At 36.7% G+C, this 21,309-nt stretch overlaps 2 protein-coding genes across 20 annotated transcripts in view; both read right to left on the reverse strand.

Annotated features, from left to right (window-relative positions):
• On the reverse strand, window positions 1-10,400 carry LOC140171114 (uncharacterized). Of its 4 annotated transcripts, none has more exons than XM_072194281.1 (7): window positions 10,253-10,400; window positions 9,402-9,608; window positions 7,965-8,159; window positions 7,528-7,578; window positions 6,616-6,831; window positions 5,995-6,108; window positions 1-1,806 (listed from the first exon to the last, which is right to left on the reverse strand). In XM_072194281.1, the coding sequence occupies exons 1-7, from the start codon at window positions 10,383-10,385 to the stop codon at window positions 1,520-1,522; spliced, it is 1,203 nt and encodes a 400-aa protein (XP_072050382.1). In that variant the 5' UTR covers window positions 10,386-10,400; the 3' UTR covers window positions 1-1,519. The 4 variants fall into 4 exon arrangements, with proteins under 4 accessions (XP_072050382.1, XP_072050381.1, XP_072050383.1 ...); XM_072194280.1 differs by having other exon boundaries at window positions 7,528-7,581; XM_072194282.1 differs by lacking the exon at window positions 1-1,806 and adding an exon at window positions 1,878-1,978 and having other exon boundaries at window positions 7,528-7,581.
• A 582-nt stretch (window positions 10,401-10,982) lies between these two features.
• Window positions 10,983-21,309, reverse strand: part of LOC140171115 (uncharacterized) — a 73,948-nt gene continuing 63,621 nt past the window's right edge. For 10 of the 16 annotated variants that reach the window (XM_072194288.1, XM_072194285.1, XM_072194291.1 and 7 more), the window contains 8 exons: window positions 20,831-20,962; window positions 19,913-19,942; window positions 19,536-19,697; window positions 18,283-18,426; window positions 16,708-16,737; window positions 14,415-14,564; window positions 11,621-11,788; window positions 10,983-11,302 (listed from right to left, as the gene is read on the reverse strand). In XM_072194288.1, coding sequence (XP_072050389.1) covers window positions 10,998-11,302; window positions 11,621-11,788; window positions 14,415-14,564; window positions 16,708-16,737; window positions 18,283-18,426; window positions 19,536-19,697; window positions 19,913-19,942; window positions 20,831-20,962 — 1,121 coding nt within the window. In that variant the 3' untranslated portion in view covers window positions 10,983-10,997. The remainder of the gene's footprint in view (window positions 11,303-11,620; window positions 11,789-14,414; window positions 14,565-16,707; window positions 16,738-18,282; window positions 18,427-19,535; window positions 19,698-19,912; window positions 19,943-20,830; window positions 20,963-21,309) is intronic. The other 6 variants (XM_072194297.1, XM_072194290.1, XM_072194289.1 and 3 more) reach the window with 5 other exon arrangements.

Consider the following 21,309-nt stretch of genomic DNA (forward strand, 5'->3'; position numbering starts at 1 on the left):
TTGTTTGAGTAACAAGTGGCAATATATTCCAATAAGAATGTTTTTAATACATAATTGTCAAGCAAAATTGTGGTGAGAACAATCAATCTATTACACTCTATGAGGTATAAGGAGATCTCTACATGCATGCATTATTAGTATATATTTTAAGCTATGCTAATATGGTGTAGTCTATCTGTAAAATGCCATTGGAGCATGTTTTACAGAATTTTCGTGCAGTATCTTGCATTTTACAAGCACAGATGGAAGTGTGTTAAAGATCTAGATAGTCTAGGCACTGCGCTTTTTAGGCAAAGCTTGAAGGGTTGTTATTCCTAAGATTCATTACTGCGAAAGATCATTACTCCAAATGTACAACAAGGTTCATTATTACGAAGGGGCAATACTCCAAATTTAAAACAAGGTTCGTTACTCTGAAGGGTCATTATTAACTTTGGAGTAATAACCTTTTTGAATAACAAGCCTTCAGAGTATTGATATTTCAGGATAACAAACCATGTTGTAAATTTGGAGTAATGACCCTTCCAAGTAATGAGCCTTCGGAATAACAACCCTCAGAATGACTGTCCTTCAGAATAACGATCTGCTCCCAGCTTGAAAGAGCCAGGAGCAGGTTAACTAACATCTTTGTACTAGTAAGAAGCTACTAAAATAATAAGGTGCAACTATACATATGCGTGCAGTTATCTAAGTAAGCAGTATTTTACAGCGGTTTATTGTGCAGTATCTACAGCACTCTACAGGTTAAAAGCGACTATGTTTACTTCTTTCTACAATGGTTGCACAGTATCTAGATATATTTTATAGATTCAATAACAATGACCTACTATATAATATGTAAGCAAAGCAAACACTACTTCTGTATTAGTAAACCCTGTCCCCAAATGACACAATATTGCCATGGTTACAAATGACACAATATTGCCATGGTTATACACTACAGTGCAAATCAAAAAGTGCAACTAAAACTGTGGCTATTATAATACATCTTTGGCTCTTCATATTAAAAATTATTTTGTAATATTTTCACTGCAGCACTATGGAAAATAGATTTTACATGTAGTTACAGTTCTTATAAAAATGCAGCACAAGTACATATACCTTAATTATTCACACACTTTTATAGATTAATCTGATATTTGCTTTAAAAAATTATAAAAGATTAAAAAAAACAGTAAAAAAGTATCAAATCCAGTACAAAAATGTCTTGTTCTTTGGTCATATACATATACAAAATGCGTCATGATCTGACCTAGTTGGTCTGATGTTGCAAACAATAAAATTGACATGTGCAAAATAAGATGACAAAAACAAGAGAAAATTTACAGAAATGTCACCATAAAAGTTGTCAAACCGCGCAGCCATGTATGCTAGATTTATGAAGCTTTTGATATACATGTGGAAGTCGATTTTCCCCAGTTTATTTTTAAGACTAGCCCATCAAAAGTAGCTGTACTTTCAAAATGATTGACATTAAATCAGACCAAATCACACATGTTGTCTAGTTTTTAATCAAGCCTTAAACATTGACAGTCACCACAGCAGCTTTACTCCTGCGAAGCTTAGCTGGGTTTTGTACAACACACATGTAAGATCCCGCATCTTCCAATGTCGCAGATGAAATAACCAGACTACCGTCCTCCATCAGCATCACCCTCTCATTGTTAAGATCTAGAAGCTGGCCATCTTTTTCCCATGATACCTCAGGGTCGGGTCTTCCTGTTGGTGGCTGGCATTCTAGTAAGAATGAGTCTCCCGCAGAGACGATTTGACTAGTTGGTTCCTTCCCCCAAGCCTTACGGAAAACTACAAGAGAAAATAATATAATAAGAATGAGTCTCCAGCAGAGACGATTTGACTTGTTGATTCCTTCCCCCAAGCCTTACGGAAAACTACAAGAGAAAATAATATAATAAGAATGAGTCTCCAGCAGAGACGATTTGACTAGTTGGTTCCTTCCCCCAAGCCTTACGGAAAACTACAAGAGAAAATAATATAATAAGAATGAGTCTCCCGCAGAGACGATTTGACTAGTTGGTTCCTTCCCCCAAGCCTTACGCAAAACTACAAGAGAAAATAATATAATAAGAATGAGTCTCCTGCAGAGACGATTTGACTAGTTGGTTCCTTCCCCCAAGCCTTACGGAAAAAAACAAGAGAAAATAATAAACACAGCCAAAAAAGAAAGTCTCCAGTAGTGCCATCCCCATTTAATCAGATTCGGATGAGTTTATGGCAAAATAATTTATATAATAATTTTCTATACACCTTCCTGCGAAGATTGATACCAAATTTGATATCAAAAGTTTAATCATCATGAGCAAAGGAGCCGTTGTTTGGAAATTCGTGCAATTTTAAAAATGACAAATTACGAATTGACCACGCAAAAATCAATGCATGGTATCAGCTTATTATGTGGCCTGAAGCATGCCCGTGCAGGAATCATTGTACACTTGCGTGCGCACAATTGAAAGGGCGGGGTATTTGATTTGCGTTTTGACATGCATGGGCAAACCTTTAACCTGCCGGCCTATTCAGGCGACGTAATTCTTGGCACTCACGCTAGCTCTGCTACGTGATACAATTCCTATGTCATTTTTAAAATTGCATGAATTTCCAAACAAATATTTCTATGCTCACGATGATTAAACTTTTGATATCAAATTTGGTATCAACCTTTGAAGGAAGTGTATAGAAAATTATTATATAAATTATTTTGCCATAAACTCATCAGAATCTGATTAAATGGGGATGGAACTACTGGAGACTTTCTTTTTTGGCTGTGTTTATAATAAGAATGAGTCTCCCGTAGAGACGATTTGACTAGTTGGTTCCTTCCCCCAAACCTTACGGAAAACTACAAGAGAAAATAAAATAATAAGAATGAGTCTCCCGCAGAGACGATTTGACTTGTTGGTTCCTTCCCCCAAACCTTACGGAAAACTACAAGAGAAAATAATATAATAAGAATGAGTCTCCCGCAGAGACGATTTGACTTGTTGGTTCCTTCCCCCAAACCTTACGGAAAACTACAAAAGAAAATAATATAATAAGAATGAGTCTCCAGCAGAGACGATTTGACTAGTTGGTTCCTTCCCCCAAGCCTTAAGGAAAAAAACAAGAGAAAATAATGTAATAAGAATGAGTCTCCCGTAGAGACGATTTGACTAGTTGGTTCCTTCCCCCAAACCTTACGGAAAACTACAAGAGAAAATAATATAATAAGAATGAGTCTCCCGTAGAGACGATTTGACTAGTTGGCTCCTTCCCCCAAACCTTACGGAAAACTACAAAAGAAAATAATAAAATAAGAATGAGTCTCCCGTAGAGACGATTTGACTAGTTGGTTCTTTCCCCCAAACCTTGTGGTCAAAACAATATTAGTATAACTGTCAAGGAGGTTTTCTGATGATTTCAAGCCGAAATAATGAGGTAATATGAAAGGAAATTTAACTGTGGAGCTCTATGGGGGAAACGGTGAATAAACCCCAGTTTTAATCAAGAACTCTTAAATTTTACTGTAATTAAAGCACTTTAGGCTCAGTCTTTCACAAGGTATTATAAGTAGAAAACTGGGTATCAAAATTGTGCAAAAAGTAGAATTTGAGGGCGAACTTTAATCACTTGTGGGCAAATCATTATTGCTTTAAATGTTGGATTATATATGTATACATTTTTAAACACCTTACTTGTATATGAAAAATATAAATTACAAAATATTTTTTGTAATTCTGTGCCAGTGATAAAGTGTAATAAATAAAATAAATAAATAAAATAAATAAATAAATAAATAAATAAATAAATAAATAAATAAATAAATAAATAAATAAATAAATAAATAAATAAATAAATAAATAAATAAATAAATAAATAAATAAATAAATAAATAAATAAATAAATAAATAAAACACTACAAAAACATTTTTAACTATTGCCAAAATGTAAAAAGTTATGTTACACCAACTTTTACAAATAAAGTCTGCACAAAAAGTAACGCAGCTGTTATAAATACGCCTATAGATTCAGAACTAATAATTGTTTTCAAAATATTTCAACATAAAAAGGATGATTTATTTACGCGCATTTTGATACCCCATTTTGTTCAATATTGACAATACAGCAGTGTTTTGAAAGAAAAATACCCTAATAAAAGTTGCAGTTATTTCTATTGATTTGAAGTAAGCGCTGAGATAATGGCGGGCTTGACGTGTTTACAGTGCTGGCATTATAACCATTGATCGCTGTAAACTGCAACTTTTAAATTCAGGTATTTTTTTGTAAAAGCACTACTGTGTTGTTAAGGGCGTACTACACCCATATATTGGTTTGATTGGTCTAAAAAAATATTTTTTCATTTATAGCGAGGCGATATATGCACGGATCATGTGAAATAAAAAAAAAATTTAAAAAAATAAATAAAAAGGTGCTTTTAACATGTTTAAACCATTGTATAGTAAGCCATTTTAGCCCTATATATTTTTTGTTTACCGTATCCTGGTAACTCAGATGCGTGTTTCATAACAAACCATAATTTATTCTTTTCAACATGTTCAAGTACAGGGTACATGAATAGAATACATTAAATCCTTTGTTATACTCTCTATAGAAAATCTAGTGGTGCTTGCAAAATATATAACACTGAATAAATTAAATAAACACTTACACAATAGATGCATAGTCATTAGTCAATTTGATATTGATGTTGTTATTGATGTGTTGTTAGGAGAAGAAAAGGCTATTAGGTCACCGTATGTCAGGTTATAGGTCAATTGGTTCAGGTCAAATTTAAGCATCAATTTTGAATACACATGTGAGAGTCTGTGATACAAAATGTATCATAATGAGGAATAATTTTGATATTCTGTCTTTAACTGGATATATATCGAGAAGTGCAAGGTGGATATACTAATATACCTTGGGATGTAAATGGTGAGTACAATTTAGAATGCCTAGTTGAGATGGATTTCACAAATAAATATAAAATAGTTACCAAAATCACAAAACTTAAGCTTACGGAAAACTACCCAATATGGTGGTATAGGTGACAAGAAATACAATTTTTTCAACATTGCTGTAGTATGGTTGTGGTAACCTGTTACCTATGGCTTAATTAAGTTTCAGTGAAATAATGTCGCAAGTTAAAAATACAAAATATAGCTCAACATTGAAAATAGAAGCATTTTAACCAGTTCCTTTTTGATAGTTGTGGAGCACCAAGTTCATGAAGTCATAAAAGAAATCAGGAACCACTTATTCCCATTTTACATATCAACTTTATTTTCCTAACGTGTTAGCAACACATATCCAAAATTTTAACGAAATCCGTTGATATTAAGCTTTCCAAAATGAAGTGAATTTAAATCATCAGTGATGTACCACCTTTTGGCTTCTACTTTTAAAAGCATGTAAGCTACGTTGATACCGATGCCACCAATAAAACGAGAAGATTTGCCCCTTCATTTTGCATACCACTTTGTCCAATTTTTTGGGGAATTTCTTCACAAAATGCAAAAAAAATGCAAAAAAAAATCAATGGGTGTAGTACCCCCTTAATATTGAACAAAATTTGACGAATAGGGTATCAAAATGTGTGTAAATAAATCATCCTTCTCTCTATGTTGAAATATTGTGAAAACAATAATTAGTTCTGAATCTATAGGCATATTTATAACAGCTGAGTTACTTTTTGTGCAGACTTTAGTAAGTTTATAAATACCTTCCACAGAGGGAGTATGAAAATCATATGGAATGAACACATTAGGCAGCTGTATTTGAATTTCACACACCCTGTGAGAATGATTCAACATGAATCTTCCACAGAGGGAGGGTGAGATTCAAAGAGTTGGTTAATGTGCTAATTCCATTTCAAGTTCATACTCCCCCTGTGGAAGATATTTCCAAAATCTTCCACAGGGGGAGTGTGTACTTTAAATGAATAAGCCCAATTATGAATTACATCCAATCATTATAAATATCAAAGAAATTGCAACTTACATGAAATACCGACTTCAGCCACAGAGCTGCGATACTCGGTTAAGTCTGGAGTTGAGGCGACACATTGGCAATAGAATTTGTTATTGAAGTCCTCTACTTCACCACGAGAAATATCTAAAAAAAATAAATTCAGGCATGATATAGAGATAAATATACTGTACTACGGGAATGGTTAAAAATATTTTTATGCAATATTAAACTGCATGCTTTTATGCTACATGTTGTAATTATGGCTTTATGTCAAAACTGCTCTGTTGTCCTACAAGTACAACAACTTTGGCTGATTACATTTTAGGTGCAAGTTTAGACATGTGTAAACATTACATATAGCAAAAAATCGGGTTTGAAAAAAATTAAATAATTTCATATTATAAGATCGCACATTATGGCTTTAAAACCACTAAAAGTGGTGCCCAATATTGAAAGCTTAATTTGAACAATGACCACGATTTGACAACTTAAGCCAGAAAGCCTTATAAGTCTGGCAATATTCATTCATGATATCTGCATGCTCATATTTTTTTTAAACTGTAAAACTAAAACTATAAAATAAAATTTAAAGTTATTAATTGAACACATTAGTGACCTGTGGTAGCATGTCACATATTTGCTATTTCTTACCAATAGATGCATAAGTTGTGACAATTCCCGGTGTAATGCTTTCAGCAGTATATGTCACACGGCTTGTATCCATGATCTCGCCATTGCACTCAAATGAGATTGTAACATCTTGTGGATCCGATACTTCTGCTCCACAAGTCAGGGTGACAGGCTGGCTGTAGCGGACAACCCAACTATCCTCCAAATCTTGTGTAAAGAACCACTGCTCTGTAGGAACTGAAAAATTACAACAGAAATTCAAGAAATATATAATCTACACATCTACACAATATTGTTTTTGTTTACGCTAAGGGTGTCAAATTAAGTTAATCAGATTCTAGATCACTGAAAGATCCCTGCGGACTAATTCACCTGCTATCTGGTTGCTGTTGACATAACACTCGCAGGTCCTCTGGTAACCGTCCGATATTGGGTTACACTTATTATTATTAAGAATTACTCATATATATACATCCATATCAAAACAATGCACTTGTCGGCTGCTACATGTGTCTCATTTCACATAATAGCTAGGAATAATTACCAGACTCATCTCAAGTGGACGTCATTTCAAGTCATCCCCACATCACATGGTTTAGGAATATGTTCTCTGTATTCCTAAATCAAGTGACTTCGGTATAATTTGAGGTGACCTCCACTTGAGATGAGTCTGGTATTTATTCCTAGCTATTATGTAAAATGAGACACAGGTAGCAACTGACAAGTGCATCATTTGATATGGATGTACACATTATTATTACATAGGGGTTACTCATATTATTACAAAGGAGCTCACAGGTTATCAATGAGGATAATTGTTTAGCCATTAAATTTGGAATTTTAAGTTTTGTAAAAAGAAATTAAAATATATTTTTATGTTTATGAGTAATGACTAGATATGTTTTTGTTGACATTCAAATGACAAATCTTTACCTGGTGGAGGTGGTGTTGCAGATGAGACCTCATCTTCTGGTACAGGATCTGCTACTGTGGACAAACCAAATATCATGTATGGGTTAATACAAGATATCTTTAGTTTCTTTGTTTGAAAACTAAGAGAATCATATCTGGGTTATTACAAGGTGCCTTTAGTTTTGCTGGTTTCTTTTTGTGTTACCCTCCTCCTTGTTTATACTAAAATGCAATCATTACTAATCCATTATATCAAAATTTAGACATCAAAGTCCCTCTGCAGCTGTCATTGAAGTACAGCACTGTGATGTTGGATATTTACATAGACAACACACACTTATGCTTGTATGAAAATGTATTTTGCAGGACCTTGATGAAAGTCAGCACTATCGAGTATGATTTTTATAAAGACAACACACATATGAAATGTACTTTTTTCTCAGGAGTCATATACTCACCCTCTGGGCATGAATATTCTGGACAGCAATGTATCTTTGGATCAAATTGTATACTTGTACACCCTAGTTCTGGAGGTGGTGCCGCACACAAGGGTGTGGGACACATGGAATTCCCATCTTCACAGAAACAAGTCCCACAAGGTTCTTCCCAGCTATCACCATGGTTTACTGTGTTACCATTGTTATCAGTACATGCTGAAATGAAATGCAATGAAAAGCTTGGTATAATGATGATAATGCATGAGAAGGTGAGTGAGATTTTTGGATCAAATATACTTGTACATCCTGGAGGAATACTTATATAAGAAGAGGAATAAGAAGAAGGGGGCAACACACACAAGGGTGTGGGACACATGGAATTCCCATCTTCACAGAAACAAGTCCCACAAGGTTCTTCCCAGCTCTCACCATGGTTTACTGTGTTACCATTGTTATCAGTACATGCTGCTGAAATGAAATGATTTGTATAACGATTTGATGATGATGATATGAGAGGGGTGAGTGAGTGAGTGAGTGGGGGAGGGGAGAGAGAGAGGGAGAGTGAAAAGAGTATAAGCGAGTAAGAGAGACACAGAAAGAAAGAGGCTGAGAAAGAGAGAAAAGAGACACACAAAAGGCTATTCCAGCTGAAATCCATTGATTTCATACGGAGTAACCTCATTTGAAATTCACACTCCCTGTGTGGAAGATTAAGGTCATGTTTTCCATAGGGGGTGTATGGATTTCAACTGGAATAGCCAAAACGGTTGGAATATGGAAAAAAACATGAAGAAAACAAATGAGAGACACAAGACAACAAGCAAGAAAACAGAGATAGGCAAAGACATCGGGAAAATGGGAGGAAGAAGACAGAGAGAGACAGAGAGAGATAAAGAGAATATGGAAGGCAGAAAATAAACAGTCAATGAGGGAGTCCTTCTTTTGCATTTCTACCAAACAAATGCCAAAACATGCACCACATTGGCTTTAGGAAGACAAAGACCATAACCATATGGGCATGTAACAAGTCATATCAAAAAGGTGGACTTTGCAGAAAACTGTTTTTCAATAATAAAATCTGAATCAATTTTGAAAAGTGATGTCTGAAAATAAAATTGATCAAAAATACCACATATGAAAGACAAAAGTATCATCTTAAATATGATTTTTTCCTGCAAAGTCCACCTGTTTGATGTGACTGTTCACAAATGCACTGAACAAATGTCTTAACCCCCTGAGCACTACCTGCCGATCTAACATTGCCTCTGATTGGTCAATTACATGATATCTTCATTTTAATCACCAATCAGAATGGAGTTTTGCAAATAATTCACCCCAATTATTTTGCGTGGTGAAATTATTCTAAAAATGTTGCTGATTGGTCCAATTGATAATGAAAACTCCTTTTTGACCAATAGGCAGGTAGTTGTTATGGGGTTAAAGAGAGAGACCACTTACCCTCAGGTTCTGGACATTCAAAGGTTGGACAGCACTGATCTTCTGTAGGTGGTACAAGAGTACATAGTGCTGATGGTGGGCTACCACATGCCATACCCTTGCATACAGGAGGACGAAGACCTTCCCCTGCTGGACACACACACATTGTGCACACATCTGTCATCCATTCATCACCGGTTTCATGAAGACCAACAGAGTCGGCACAACCTAAAGAAGAGATGGTTAAACTATCAGTCTCTAAGCACCATTTGATTGGTAACAAACAGGGTTACATCATATATTGAGCCAATCACAAGATATGAAGGTATAAGAATAGTAAGGCCTAAAAGAAATTGTTTGATTGGCGTAACATAAAAAAATTAGGGTAAGTAGCTGGGAGTTTTTTAACTTTTATTAAAGCTGTAAATTGCATTTGATTAAGGCCTTGAACTTTTTTTTTTTTTTTTAACTAAATTTTTAATTAAAAAAAAATCAGGGTCAGGCTTATTTTTAGGGTAGGTCGGCTAATGCCAATCAAACCATTCTTTAGGCCTAAGTAGGGCTGAAGGGGATTAAATTTAAAAGTGTTATGAGCTCGATTTTGATTGGTTACTCAAATGATTATATAAGTTAATTAACCTATCAGGTCCATGGTAAGAAAGCCAGTAGAGCTCTTGAGGTTATAATAACAGACAAACTGGATTATGCCATGTTTGCATGATGCCTATGGAACATGGGACGTAAGAGTACTGGACCTCAAAATGTGCATGTGAACTTGCTTGTGTAGGTGCATGTTTTGAAACAATGCAAGTGGGAAGGTATAGTCTGGTTTTTATAAGTGTGAGGTTATATGTTTGTGACTCCATGCTTACCTTCTGGGCATGAGTATTGTGGACAGCAATCTACTTCTGGATCAAAAGTGCTTGTACATAGTGGGCTAGGAGGCCCAGAACATGAGGCTATAGGATATAGGATAGATGGTGGTGTGTGGGGGGGTGGCTCCATGCTTACCTTCTGGGCATGAGTATTGTGGACAGCAATCTACTTCTGGATCAAAAGTGCTTGTACAGAGTGGGCTTGGAGGCCCAGCACATAAGGCTGTAGGATATAGGATAGATGTGGTGTGGGGTGTGTGTGTGGCTCCATGCTTACCTTCTGGGCATGAGTATTGTGGACAGCAATCTACTTCTGGATCAAAAGTGCTTGTACAGAGTGGGCTAGGAGGCCCAGAACATGAGGCTGTAGGATATAGGATAGATGGTGGTGTGTGTGTGTGGGGGGGTGGCTCCATGCTTACCTTCTGGGCATGAGTATTGTGGACAACAATCTACTTCTGGATCAAAAGTGCTTGTACAGAGTGGGCTAGGAGGCCCAGCACATGAGGCTGTAGGGATATAGGATAGATTGTAGGGGGGGGGGGGGTGTGTGTGTGGCTCCATGCTTACCTTCTGGGCATGAGTATTGTGGACAACAATCTACTTCTGGATCAAAAGTGCTTGTACAGAGTGGGCTAGGAGGCCCAGAACATGAGGCTGTAGGATATAGGATAGATGATGGTGTGGGGTGTGTGTGTGGCTCCATGCTTACCTTCTGGGCATGAGTATTGTGGACAGCAATCTACTTCTGGATCAAAAGTGCTTGTACAGAGTGGGCTAGGAGGCCCAGAACATGAGGCTGTAGGATATAGGATATAGTGTTGTGGGGTGTGTGTATGTGTGTGGCTCCATGCTTACCTTCTGGGCATGAGTATTGTGGACAGCAATCTACTTCTGGATCAAAAGTGCTTGTACAGAGTGGGCTAGGAGGCCCAGAACATGAGGCTGTAGGACACATTTGATATCCATCCTGGCATACACAGGTTCCGCATGGTTGCTCCCAACGCTCTCCGTGTGATCTTAGGTTACCCATGTCATCCTCACAGTCTAAATAAAATAAAACATGTACTTTCTTGGTGATTATTTTTGTGCAAATCAATTGACCTTGCAACTTTTGTTAGCAGCTGAGGGTGGCCCAGAACAAAGTTTTTTTACAGGGTTCGTACACTTGCTGACCAACCAAAATTCCATGATTTTCCATGAGCTTTAGAAAGGGTTTGGACAGCAATGTTCACATAGTATTTTTCTGGGACTCGAGAGCACATCAGACATATCATATTGCATTCTGAATATAAGAGACGTCTTTTTATATCACATAATTTGATTGTTTGAAATTTGCGATATAATACAAATTTTATGGCTTACCTGCAAATGCTTCAACTATTGGCTCAGGTGGGCATTCTCCCTCACTCACTACAGTAATTTCAACATTGTTATTACAGGCCACTGTCCTTAACTCGCACTCATTTGAGTAAGTATTTCCATCACTACCGCATACTGGGTTATAATCTGCAGTGCATATAAGGGGGCATTCTGTAATATAAAAGGAAACATAGTAAATCACACTGGGTTATAATCTGCAGTGCATATAAGGGGGCATTCTGTAATGTAAAAGAAAACATAGTAAATCACACTGGGTTATAATCTGCAGTGCATATAAGGGGGCATTCTGTAATATAAAAGGAAACAAGAGTAAATTAATCAGTTTTTTCTTGAAAAAGAAACCCTGGAACCTCCATGGGGTACAAATAACCATAGGTGGATGTACCATAAACATTTGGGCAACATTTTTGACAATCTGATGTGTTGATTATATTTTTAGTTCAATTTTGGTACAGAGAAGGGTCATTTCGTTTTGAAATTTGTCAAAAGTGTTTGGAACACATGAATGAACACATATGTGGCACACTTTGACCAATCGTGCCGGGCAATCGTGTAAGTCCAAAAATCATTTTTGTAAGGAGGATGTTAACATTCTGCAAGTGATAACACCTAAAACAACATCATAAGGAAGGAAATAAAATTTTAGTCAATTTTGGAGTTTGTCTGTAAGGACAATAATAGCTACAAATTGAGAAATTAAAGTTAAACTATGTAGGAAATTAAATATGAGAAAGATTTTTAACATACATACATAAATGACAGCCAATGAAAAAATTTCACTGACCATCCAGGATTTGAACCTGTGGACCTTTCGGATCATCAGAACAATACTCTACCAACTGACCTGATGAGTTGGATGGAGAAGAGCAGTGATGTTATCATCTACACGCCTTCAGTTCAATACCCACCTTCTTATCATCTTCTCATCCAAGAAGCTTTATGACAGAGGTTTGGAAAATCAGTCCGAAATCATATTCAAACCAGTGAAAAAAGTTCACTGACCATAGCAACAAGCATTTTTTTAACACTGTTGTAATCCTCCTTTTTGTCACTTTGTTATTTGAAAACAATATAGCCCAGCGCTAGTGCATTTGACGTAGCGATGGGTGCCTTTGACGGCGCAGAAATTTGTGAGCTAGTCGGCCTATTTATCCTTCATGAGCTCAAATCCAAACTCGGGGCTAATAGCGTTGGCTTATACCGTGATGACGGGTTGGCAGTGCTAAAGCAATGTTCTGGAAGTGAAGCAGATCGTACGAGGAAAAGAATCGTACAAATATTCAAGCAGTTTGATCTGAAAATTACTGTAGAAACCAATCTCAAAGCGGTCAACTTCCTTGATGTAAATCTGGACCTCAGTACTGGTATTCATAAACCATACAGAAAACCAAACAACCCCCCTATGTACATAAATGCTAACTCGAACCACCCCCGTCTATAATTAAGAATATACCATCAGGTATTGGGAAGAGAATATCCAACATCTCCTCTAGTAGAGATGTCTTCAACAATGCTGCGGACATTTACAATGAAGCACTTAAAGATAGCGGCTATTCTGAAGAAATAACGTACGAGGAGAGAAATCAAGAATCTAACACAGCAAGCAATAGAAGAAGTAATAATAAACATAGAACAAGAAAAAGAAAGACAATTTGGTTTAACCTGCCATTTAGCAACAATGTAAAATCAAATGTAGGAGGAAAGTTCCTCAAACTAATCAAAAAGCATTTCCCTGCGGGAAGCAAGCTAAACCAGATCTTTAATAAGAACAGTATGAAGGTCAGCTATAGCTGCATGCTAATATGGGCTCTATAATGAGATCACATAACACTCAGTATCAGGAATAAAGCCAAGAACACTCCTAAAAGGAGTGCAATTGCAGGACTAAAAGCAGCTGCCCCTTAAAGGGAAATGCTTAACAGAGAGCATCATTTATAGGGCTACCGTCCAATCGGGCAATACATCTATGTTTTATGTGGGCTTATCGGGGAAAGTTCAAGGATCGCTATAACAATCATACTAAGTCATTCAGGCACAGTAAGTATGAAAAAGAAACCGAGCTATCAAAATATATCTGGAAATTAAAGCAACAAAACAGTGATTACAGCATCAATTGGGAAATTGCGCACAAATCAAACACTTGTATGAGGCAATCTGGTAACTGTAATTTATGCATTGATGAAAAACCAATAGCTCAAGTGCCCTTAATAAAAGATCTGAGCTAGTATCTAAATGTCGTCATGGATACAAACCAGCCAACCGTGCTAAGAAAAAATAAGACTGTGTGATCATTGTCATACCATTCCACCTGATGATTGCTACATGCTTGTAGCATGAAACTCGGAGTAGTGGCCATGATGTGTTAATTAAACTTAATTAATTATTTTATAATTAGCTCTACTGACAGTAATGTTAGTATTGAGCACTCTTGTATAAGGCCTATGTTAACTTTTTCATTGGATATAGCCCAATAAATATGTAGGCATTTAGACAATCATAATTTAATAGTTCGTCTCAAAGCCCCTTACGCATAAAATCACCAACTGCGCGTTATTCCCACTGGATTGAGTAAATCAAAATAGCCTTAATCAAAAATCTCAATACAATTCTTCATCTTGACCACAGTGAAAACTCCTTACCAAACGAAACAGTGGTCTATTTTTGTCAAAACGCTTGTCCCACAGATGAATAAAACCACACATTCCGCAATAGGTTTTCAACTTGGGAAAGGCTTTGAGACAAACTAGAGTGCCTCTAATTAAGCTCAATATCTAACCTTGTTCAGATGGGCATTCTCCTTCACTAATCTTGGTGATTTCCACATCTTGTTCACAAGCAGTGCGGCCCATATCGCATTCATTAGAATAAGTTGTACCATCACTGCCACACACTGGGGTGTAATCCTCAGTACAGAAGTATGTGCACTCTGAAATACATGACATTTTATTGGCATTTTAACAATTTTCAATTGACAAAATATCTAGCCAGAGTCATCTATTGTAATCATTTAGAGCAAGAGCCAGGTTGAAGCAGCCCCACTAGGTTAAAGACCACTAATAGGCCAGGGCGATACATTGAAATACGATGAGGAACTATTTGTTTTCATGGCATTCGAAAAGACTGCATTAAAATCGCTGAAATTGATCAAGTTATATAGCCAAAAAAGTACTTTTTAGAGTTTGATGCTTCAAAATGGTACATTTTCTCTCATTATATGACATTTTTGATGTAATAGTACCAAAATTCATACGCACAGCTTCGGTTTTTAGTAAATAGTCGCCTTATCATATTGTAACTTTCAGCTTCGAGGGCGCACTGTCATTTTAAGGTGTTTACGGTTCAGTGCGTTAAAACAAGAAAAGTCTCAGTTCAACCTATGTTGAATTTTTTGATCATTTGGCATCTAAATCATATAGTTTCACCTGATATTGGTGGCATTGAACTGTGAGAGTTCTGAATATGAGAAAATTCCACCCGAAATTAGGCATTTTCCCATTGAAAACCGCGTAATACATAATTAGTGGTATTTAACCTATAGAAACACTGAATTCTATGGATCTGATATTCGTCATGGAGACTTTTCTAGCTATTTTTTGCTTACATTTCTCAATATTGAACTGTATTTGCCCTGGCAAGAAAACGTGCATCTTCTTCGACTACTAAGGTATGTTTTTAGAACCCGTTGAGGTAGTAACGGGTTGAGGGGGTGGGGGGGACTTGTGGCATTAGTATTGGGTTTACGGCTGGTTTCTGTGATTTCAGGGCTTCTAAATTCAACAACCTTCGCTTGCCTGCGTATACATATAGAAAGCTTAATGATGATGAAAAATCAATGTTGATGATCATATAAACATGCCACTTTGTTAATTAGACCCACATGCACATTTTGTTGGTGATTTCCTTGCCCTAAATAACGTACATAGGCCTATACGTGTAAATACAGTATATGCCTAGGCTAGGCATTTTGCTTAAGCTTTAAGTCGCATGTAAGGCCTATAGTCACGTGTAAAATAAAACCTAGTCTTTGTGTACACGTTGTCTATGGGCCTCTACAGCATCTTGTGTGGCCTCACTCTATCCTAACTCAAGCCGGAACCCTAACTTGATCTATAACTCTATTTTAAACCCATATCTAATCCTCAGACCTAGCCGTATCTCTATCCCTATCCATGAGCCTAGCCCTATAAAAACCCTATTCCTAATGCGAACCTGACCCTAATCAACAATTCTAACACTAAACAGCAAGCCTAAATCGAACACTAACCCTAAATCAATCTTAATCTGATCTGATCGTGCTAGGACAGGCTACAGATACGAATCTCCAGATATAGTCCTAGGTTGAAGCAAAAACAGCGAAACAGTCATCATACAGGGTGTCCGAAAATCATTGATATTTTACTCGTCATGCTGTTTTCCAGAAATTTTCTTGTTAAAACATGTCTTGCAAATGTCAATGTTTACATTCTTGGCATTTTATCCGAGATTTGAGCACCTTTGTGCTGATATGGGTTAAAGACCACTAATAGGCCAGGCGATACATTGAAATACGATGAGGAACTATTTGTTTTCATGGCATTCGAAAAGACTGCATTAAAATCGCTGAAATTGATCAAGTTATATAGCCAAAAAGTACTTTTTAGAGTCTGATGCTTCAAAATGATACATTTTCTCTCATTATATGACATTTTTGATGTAATAGTACCAAAATTCATACGCACAGCTTCGGTTTTTAGTAAATAGTCGCCTTATCATATTGTAACTTTCAGCTTCGAGGGCGCACTGTCATTTTAAGGTGTTTACGGTTCAGTGCGTTAAAACAAGAAAAGTCTCAGTTCAACCTATGTTGAATTTTTGATCATTTGGCATCTAAATCATATAGTTTCACCTGATATTGGTGGCATTGAACTGTGAGAGTTCTGAATATGAGAAAATTCCACCCGAAATTAGGCATTTTCCCATTGAAACCTGTGTAATACATAATTAGTGGTATTTAACCACTAGAATGCACGATGTTATGCCAAATAAAGAGACACCAAGTTTAATCAGTAATAAATTTGATCTGTACTTACCTCCTAGTTTTGGGTATGTAGGCTCCGGCTCTAATCAAAGTAGAAGAAAGAAAAGAAAACAAAGAAACATTTATTTAAAAGTAAAAGAGACTGATAACTAAAAACAATACTTTTCCACAGTGATGCCAACGCTGTGTCTTAGACGCCTAATTGAAAACCATGCCACTACTGGTCTAAAATTGGGCTACTTTTGTGAGTGTCAGGCTGTGACATTAATTTTATGGATTTTTTTTCGTGAGTCTCTGAAGCTCCAAATTGCAATAACAATGGGTATTTGTGATCAGTGATTGGTCGGTAAGTACCAGAAGTTTAACAACGCAAGTGCTTTTTGGCCACAACCACAGAGGTCGGTATACACAAGAGTCGCATAAGTTTACATGTTCACGTAACCTCCTTCAACTCATTTGCATAGAACTGGATACCAGGATCATATTCTGATTCGTCGTTCCTTCTAACCTGTTCTAATTAGCATACTTTTGGATACCTCCATATTTGGTATTACCTAATTAATTATTTATTCCTCTATGTTGTTTACATAGTGACGTCATAGAGCTTGTCACTTCGTGAAACATCCGACGAACGAACGTTTGCAGTTTTCTTTTAATTACTGTTATATCGTGAAATACCATATAGCTGAGGTGTTAGTCCAATATGCATAGGAAAATATTTCTGGCGATGACCCATGTTCACATTGGCTAAATAAGCTGTATTTTACGCTGGAAAGGGGCCGGGACGAGTCGGCCATTTTGTTTGCAAAAGGCATGTTCTTCTCCGCGTTACCGGAAGTGGCAGCACCAGAACAAATGACGCCATTTCTGGATTTCAGCCGGAACGGTTACGTTCACTGCCGTGCATCAGTATAGGCATCAGCTTATCTAGGTTTTACTAAAGTAAAACATCTTTGGCCACAACTGAGTAATTTACGTACAAAATCTAGGTGAAGCTGCCCAAATATCCAATAATGGTGTACTTGAGAGACATTATAAGTGCCTGTATACATTATGTACACACACCCACACCCCTCCTCCACCCTCAATTTATAATTTTCTCCTTCTTTAGGATAATTATCCACTACTGGACCAAATTAACTCTCGGCATTAGTCTATGTAATTTGCATAATTAATTTTTTGTGCTTCACCATTTTCAACTGTTTCTCCTTTTTTTACATACGCTTTTTTAAGCTTCTTTACATAATTTTTACTATATAAAAGGAATATATTGTGTGCATTGATATTTTTGTGGTACTTGCCTAGAGCATGAAAAAAATACTTTTACAGAGTAGGCAAAGTGCTTAAAGAGAAAAGACAAGAAAAGGAAAAGAGCTATAAACAGTGGGAAAGAGGTGGGTTTTAAGAAAGTTTTTGAAGGTGGTGATATTTTCTTGACTATGGATGATGGTGTGGGCAACTTGTTCCAGAGGAATAGGTGTGGCCCTGCAGTTGAAAAGGCACAATTCCCAGCTTGTTTTTTGGAATGAGGCATTTAGAATGTGACAGCTGAGTCAGAGCAAAGTGCACAGTAAATTCGAGGTTGAAAATAAGAAGATAAGTAGCCAGTATTTACAATATATTTTACCTGGTAAGCATTCGCCATAATAAGCCAAGGTAATCTCTACATCTTGCTCACAAGCAGCACGACCCATCTCACATTCATTAGAATGAGTTGTACCATCACTGCCACACACTGGGGTATAATCCTGATCACAGAAGTATGTGCACTCTGAATATGAGAATGAGAAAGACAGGTTTGTTGGCATTACAAACATATTTTGTGTTAAACACTATGAAGTTATACTGGGCTAAGGTAGAGTCCAAAGTTTATCGTTTTCTAAAATCCATTTTCTTTGTTGTAATCCGTGTTGTAAAATCTGTAAATCCGTGTTTCATGAATAAAGCTTAAAATGTATAAACAATGATAGTGTCACAATAAAGTGTTCAATATCGGCGATCAATATGCGCTGATTGGAATATTGTCACGATAATAGGCCGACTGTTACAATGTTTGGATGGATATAGGGGTTCATGCCTTGGTAATATATCATAAAAGTTGACACAGTAAACTAATGATTGTTTTTAACATTTACTTCTCTTATCTTTTAAAAATTTATTCACGTTATACAAAAAATTTCATTTCCCGTGTTGTACCTCCGATTCTGTGATTTATTTCCGTTTTCCGCAAAAGGGAAAACTTCTGAGACTTCTAAGGGACATTCGCCATATTGAATTGTCACAAGCTCTCATTTTTTCCCTCTTTTGTTCCCTTGACACATTTAATATTGAACATGTGACAAGGTCAAAGAATATTTTAATTCTTTCCCATAAATTTCAATCAGAATTGATATATTATGCTTGTTAGAATAGGTTCAGTAGGTTGTTTCAGATCTCACTATGATTGACCATCATACAATGTAAAAAGTCATGGTAATGTCGTCCTCCATTGACAGGCAGTTTATAGACGAATCCGACAAGCTAGGTGATGGTCAGGATTAAGTCGGCCATATATAGCTGGGGCCATCCATGCCAAACTAGCTTCGTTCATTTGGATTGCGATCCAAGACACCCACTTTCGCGAGCGCATCAGAGCGCGTAGCACTTACGCCACGCCGCGGAAGCGGTAAACGCTGCACGCCTATGATACTGGCATCGCGTAAAATGGATGGCCCCTACCTATGGCCGCCAGTGAGGTGTAGGAATGTAGCTTGTCAGATTCTTCTATAGTTGGATGCTATTTGGCACTATGCAGTCATCATTACAGTGTTTACTATAATGTTGTCATAGCATGTATCATAATGCATCTTGTTACAGTAAGTATATAAAAGCCCTACTTACTTCCAACAACTCTTGGTTCAGGTACGCATTCTCCTTCACTAATCTTGGTGATTTCCACATCTTGTTCACAAGCAGCACGGCCCATCTCACATTCATTAGAATGAGTTGTACCATCACTGCCACACACTGGTGTGTAATCTTCAGTACAGAAGTATGTGCACTCTGAAAGAAGGAGAAAGGCAGGTTTGGTAATTAACATTTGACTGAACAGGGTGGATTACACAGAGTTACGATGCATTTACCAACAATGGAAAAGGAGACGCGTAGCAAAGTTAGCAATCGACATGCACCTTATTATATATGATTAATTACCTGATCTACAATTAACAGTACAGTCAGATAATTAGAAAATGATAATAAAAATTGGACAAACTTACCTCCAATAACTGGGAAGGTTGGTTCAGGCTCTGATGAAAGAAAACAAAAAACATAAATGAATAAATACTAAAAGCAGTATTAAACCAGATAGCCTGAAGTTAATAGTCAAGATATAGATTAAATTGAGGCAAAATTTAATCTTAACCTATGCGTATCACAGTGATAACGATGGCAGTGATTATAAAGCTGCTTTGTGGTAGATGTGTAACAGCTATAAGAGGGGCACAAAGATTTGTAGACCAAAGGGGACCAAATGGCCCTTAAAAATGTTGGCTATTTCCAACGTTGGTTGCAAGTTGGTTATATCGTTTAGTTGACATGAATTGGCCTATTCTATTTAAAATCCACACTCCCACTGTGGAAGATTTTGGAAATATGTTCCACAGGGGGAGTATGAATTTCAAATGGAATGAACACATCAGGCAGCTCCATTTTATTTTCATATACCCTCTGAGAAAAATTCAACCTGAATCTTCCACAGAAGGCCGACCTGTAGCCAAGGAGGTTACGCTGTCCCGGGCAGCGATTCCCTGGGTATATGACTTAGGCTGATTGCGTCATCAAGTCATGTGGGATGCATGCACAAGCAGTGGTTTTAATAGTGAGATTTGGTTTAGTAAGGGTTAAGGTTGAAATTTTGTAACCTCTAGGGGTTTTTGAAGCTTATTTTACTACTGTAAAAGTGGAAATTTTCGCGCGATTTATTTTGCGCGTTTTGCCAAATTTAAACTGTTTCCCTTGTTTTTAAATTCACGATTCTAAGTTTCCTTACAGTAGCCTATACACAAAAGGAATATATTAGGTGCATTGTTATTTTCATGGTAGCATCTTGCAACGCATAAAAAAAGCATAAAACTAAATATAGCGCGAAATTTCCACTTTTTCCAGTATAAGGAGAAACCACTAATACTTCATACCTGGACAAAGTTTAATAGTACCAGCTTCTGCAATCTCCCCACAAGTACACTGATTACAGCCATCGGCACAGAGATAGGATTCACCAACTTTGCGTTTATTTTGGTCGGAATCAATGCAGTGATCTTTCAGTTCTGTAAATTGAAAAAAAAATGATAGTCAACCATAATTACAAATACAGAAACATACGTAAGCATTTAGACAATAATAATGTACTGCACGCTACCTGCTTTGAAGTCACTGCGTGAAATTGGGGGGGTTTGTTTTGAGCCAAGGAAAAATACAGAGGCCCAACACAAACCCTGATGATTTCACACAATGATCATAAAACAGATGGTGCAAAATTGTTATTATCATTTATTATCATTTTACAACTTTGCTTCATGAAAATAACATAATTTCTTTTGTTTAAAATACTACTGAAAATGTATCTTCCATTCACTGTTTTATATTTTACCCCATAATGTCATCCAATTTTAAT

This window comes from Amphiura filiformis, chromosome 15 (assembly GCF_039555335.1).
Source record: "Amphiura filiformis chromosome 15, Afil_fr2py, whole genome shotgun sequence".
NCBI lineage: Eukaryota > Metazoa > Echinodermata > Ophiuroidea > Amphilepidida > Amphiuridae > Amphiura > Amphiura filiformis.

Excerpts from the sequence above, each read along its gene's own strand:
- LOC140171114 (XM_072194280.1), bottom strand. The coding sequence starts at position 10,385 with ATGGAGCCACCCCCCCACACACCACCATCTATCCTATATCCTATAGCC. Across the intron at positions 8,160-9,401 it reads TGAATGTCCAGAACCTGAGG|CATGTACTGATAACAATGGT; the intron begins GTAAGTGGTCTC and ends ATTTCATTTCAG. Across the intron at positions 7,582-7,964 it reads AGAATATTCATGCCCAGAGG|TAGCAGATCCTGTACCAGAA; the intron begins GTGAGTATATGA and ends GTTTGTCCACAG.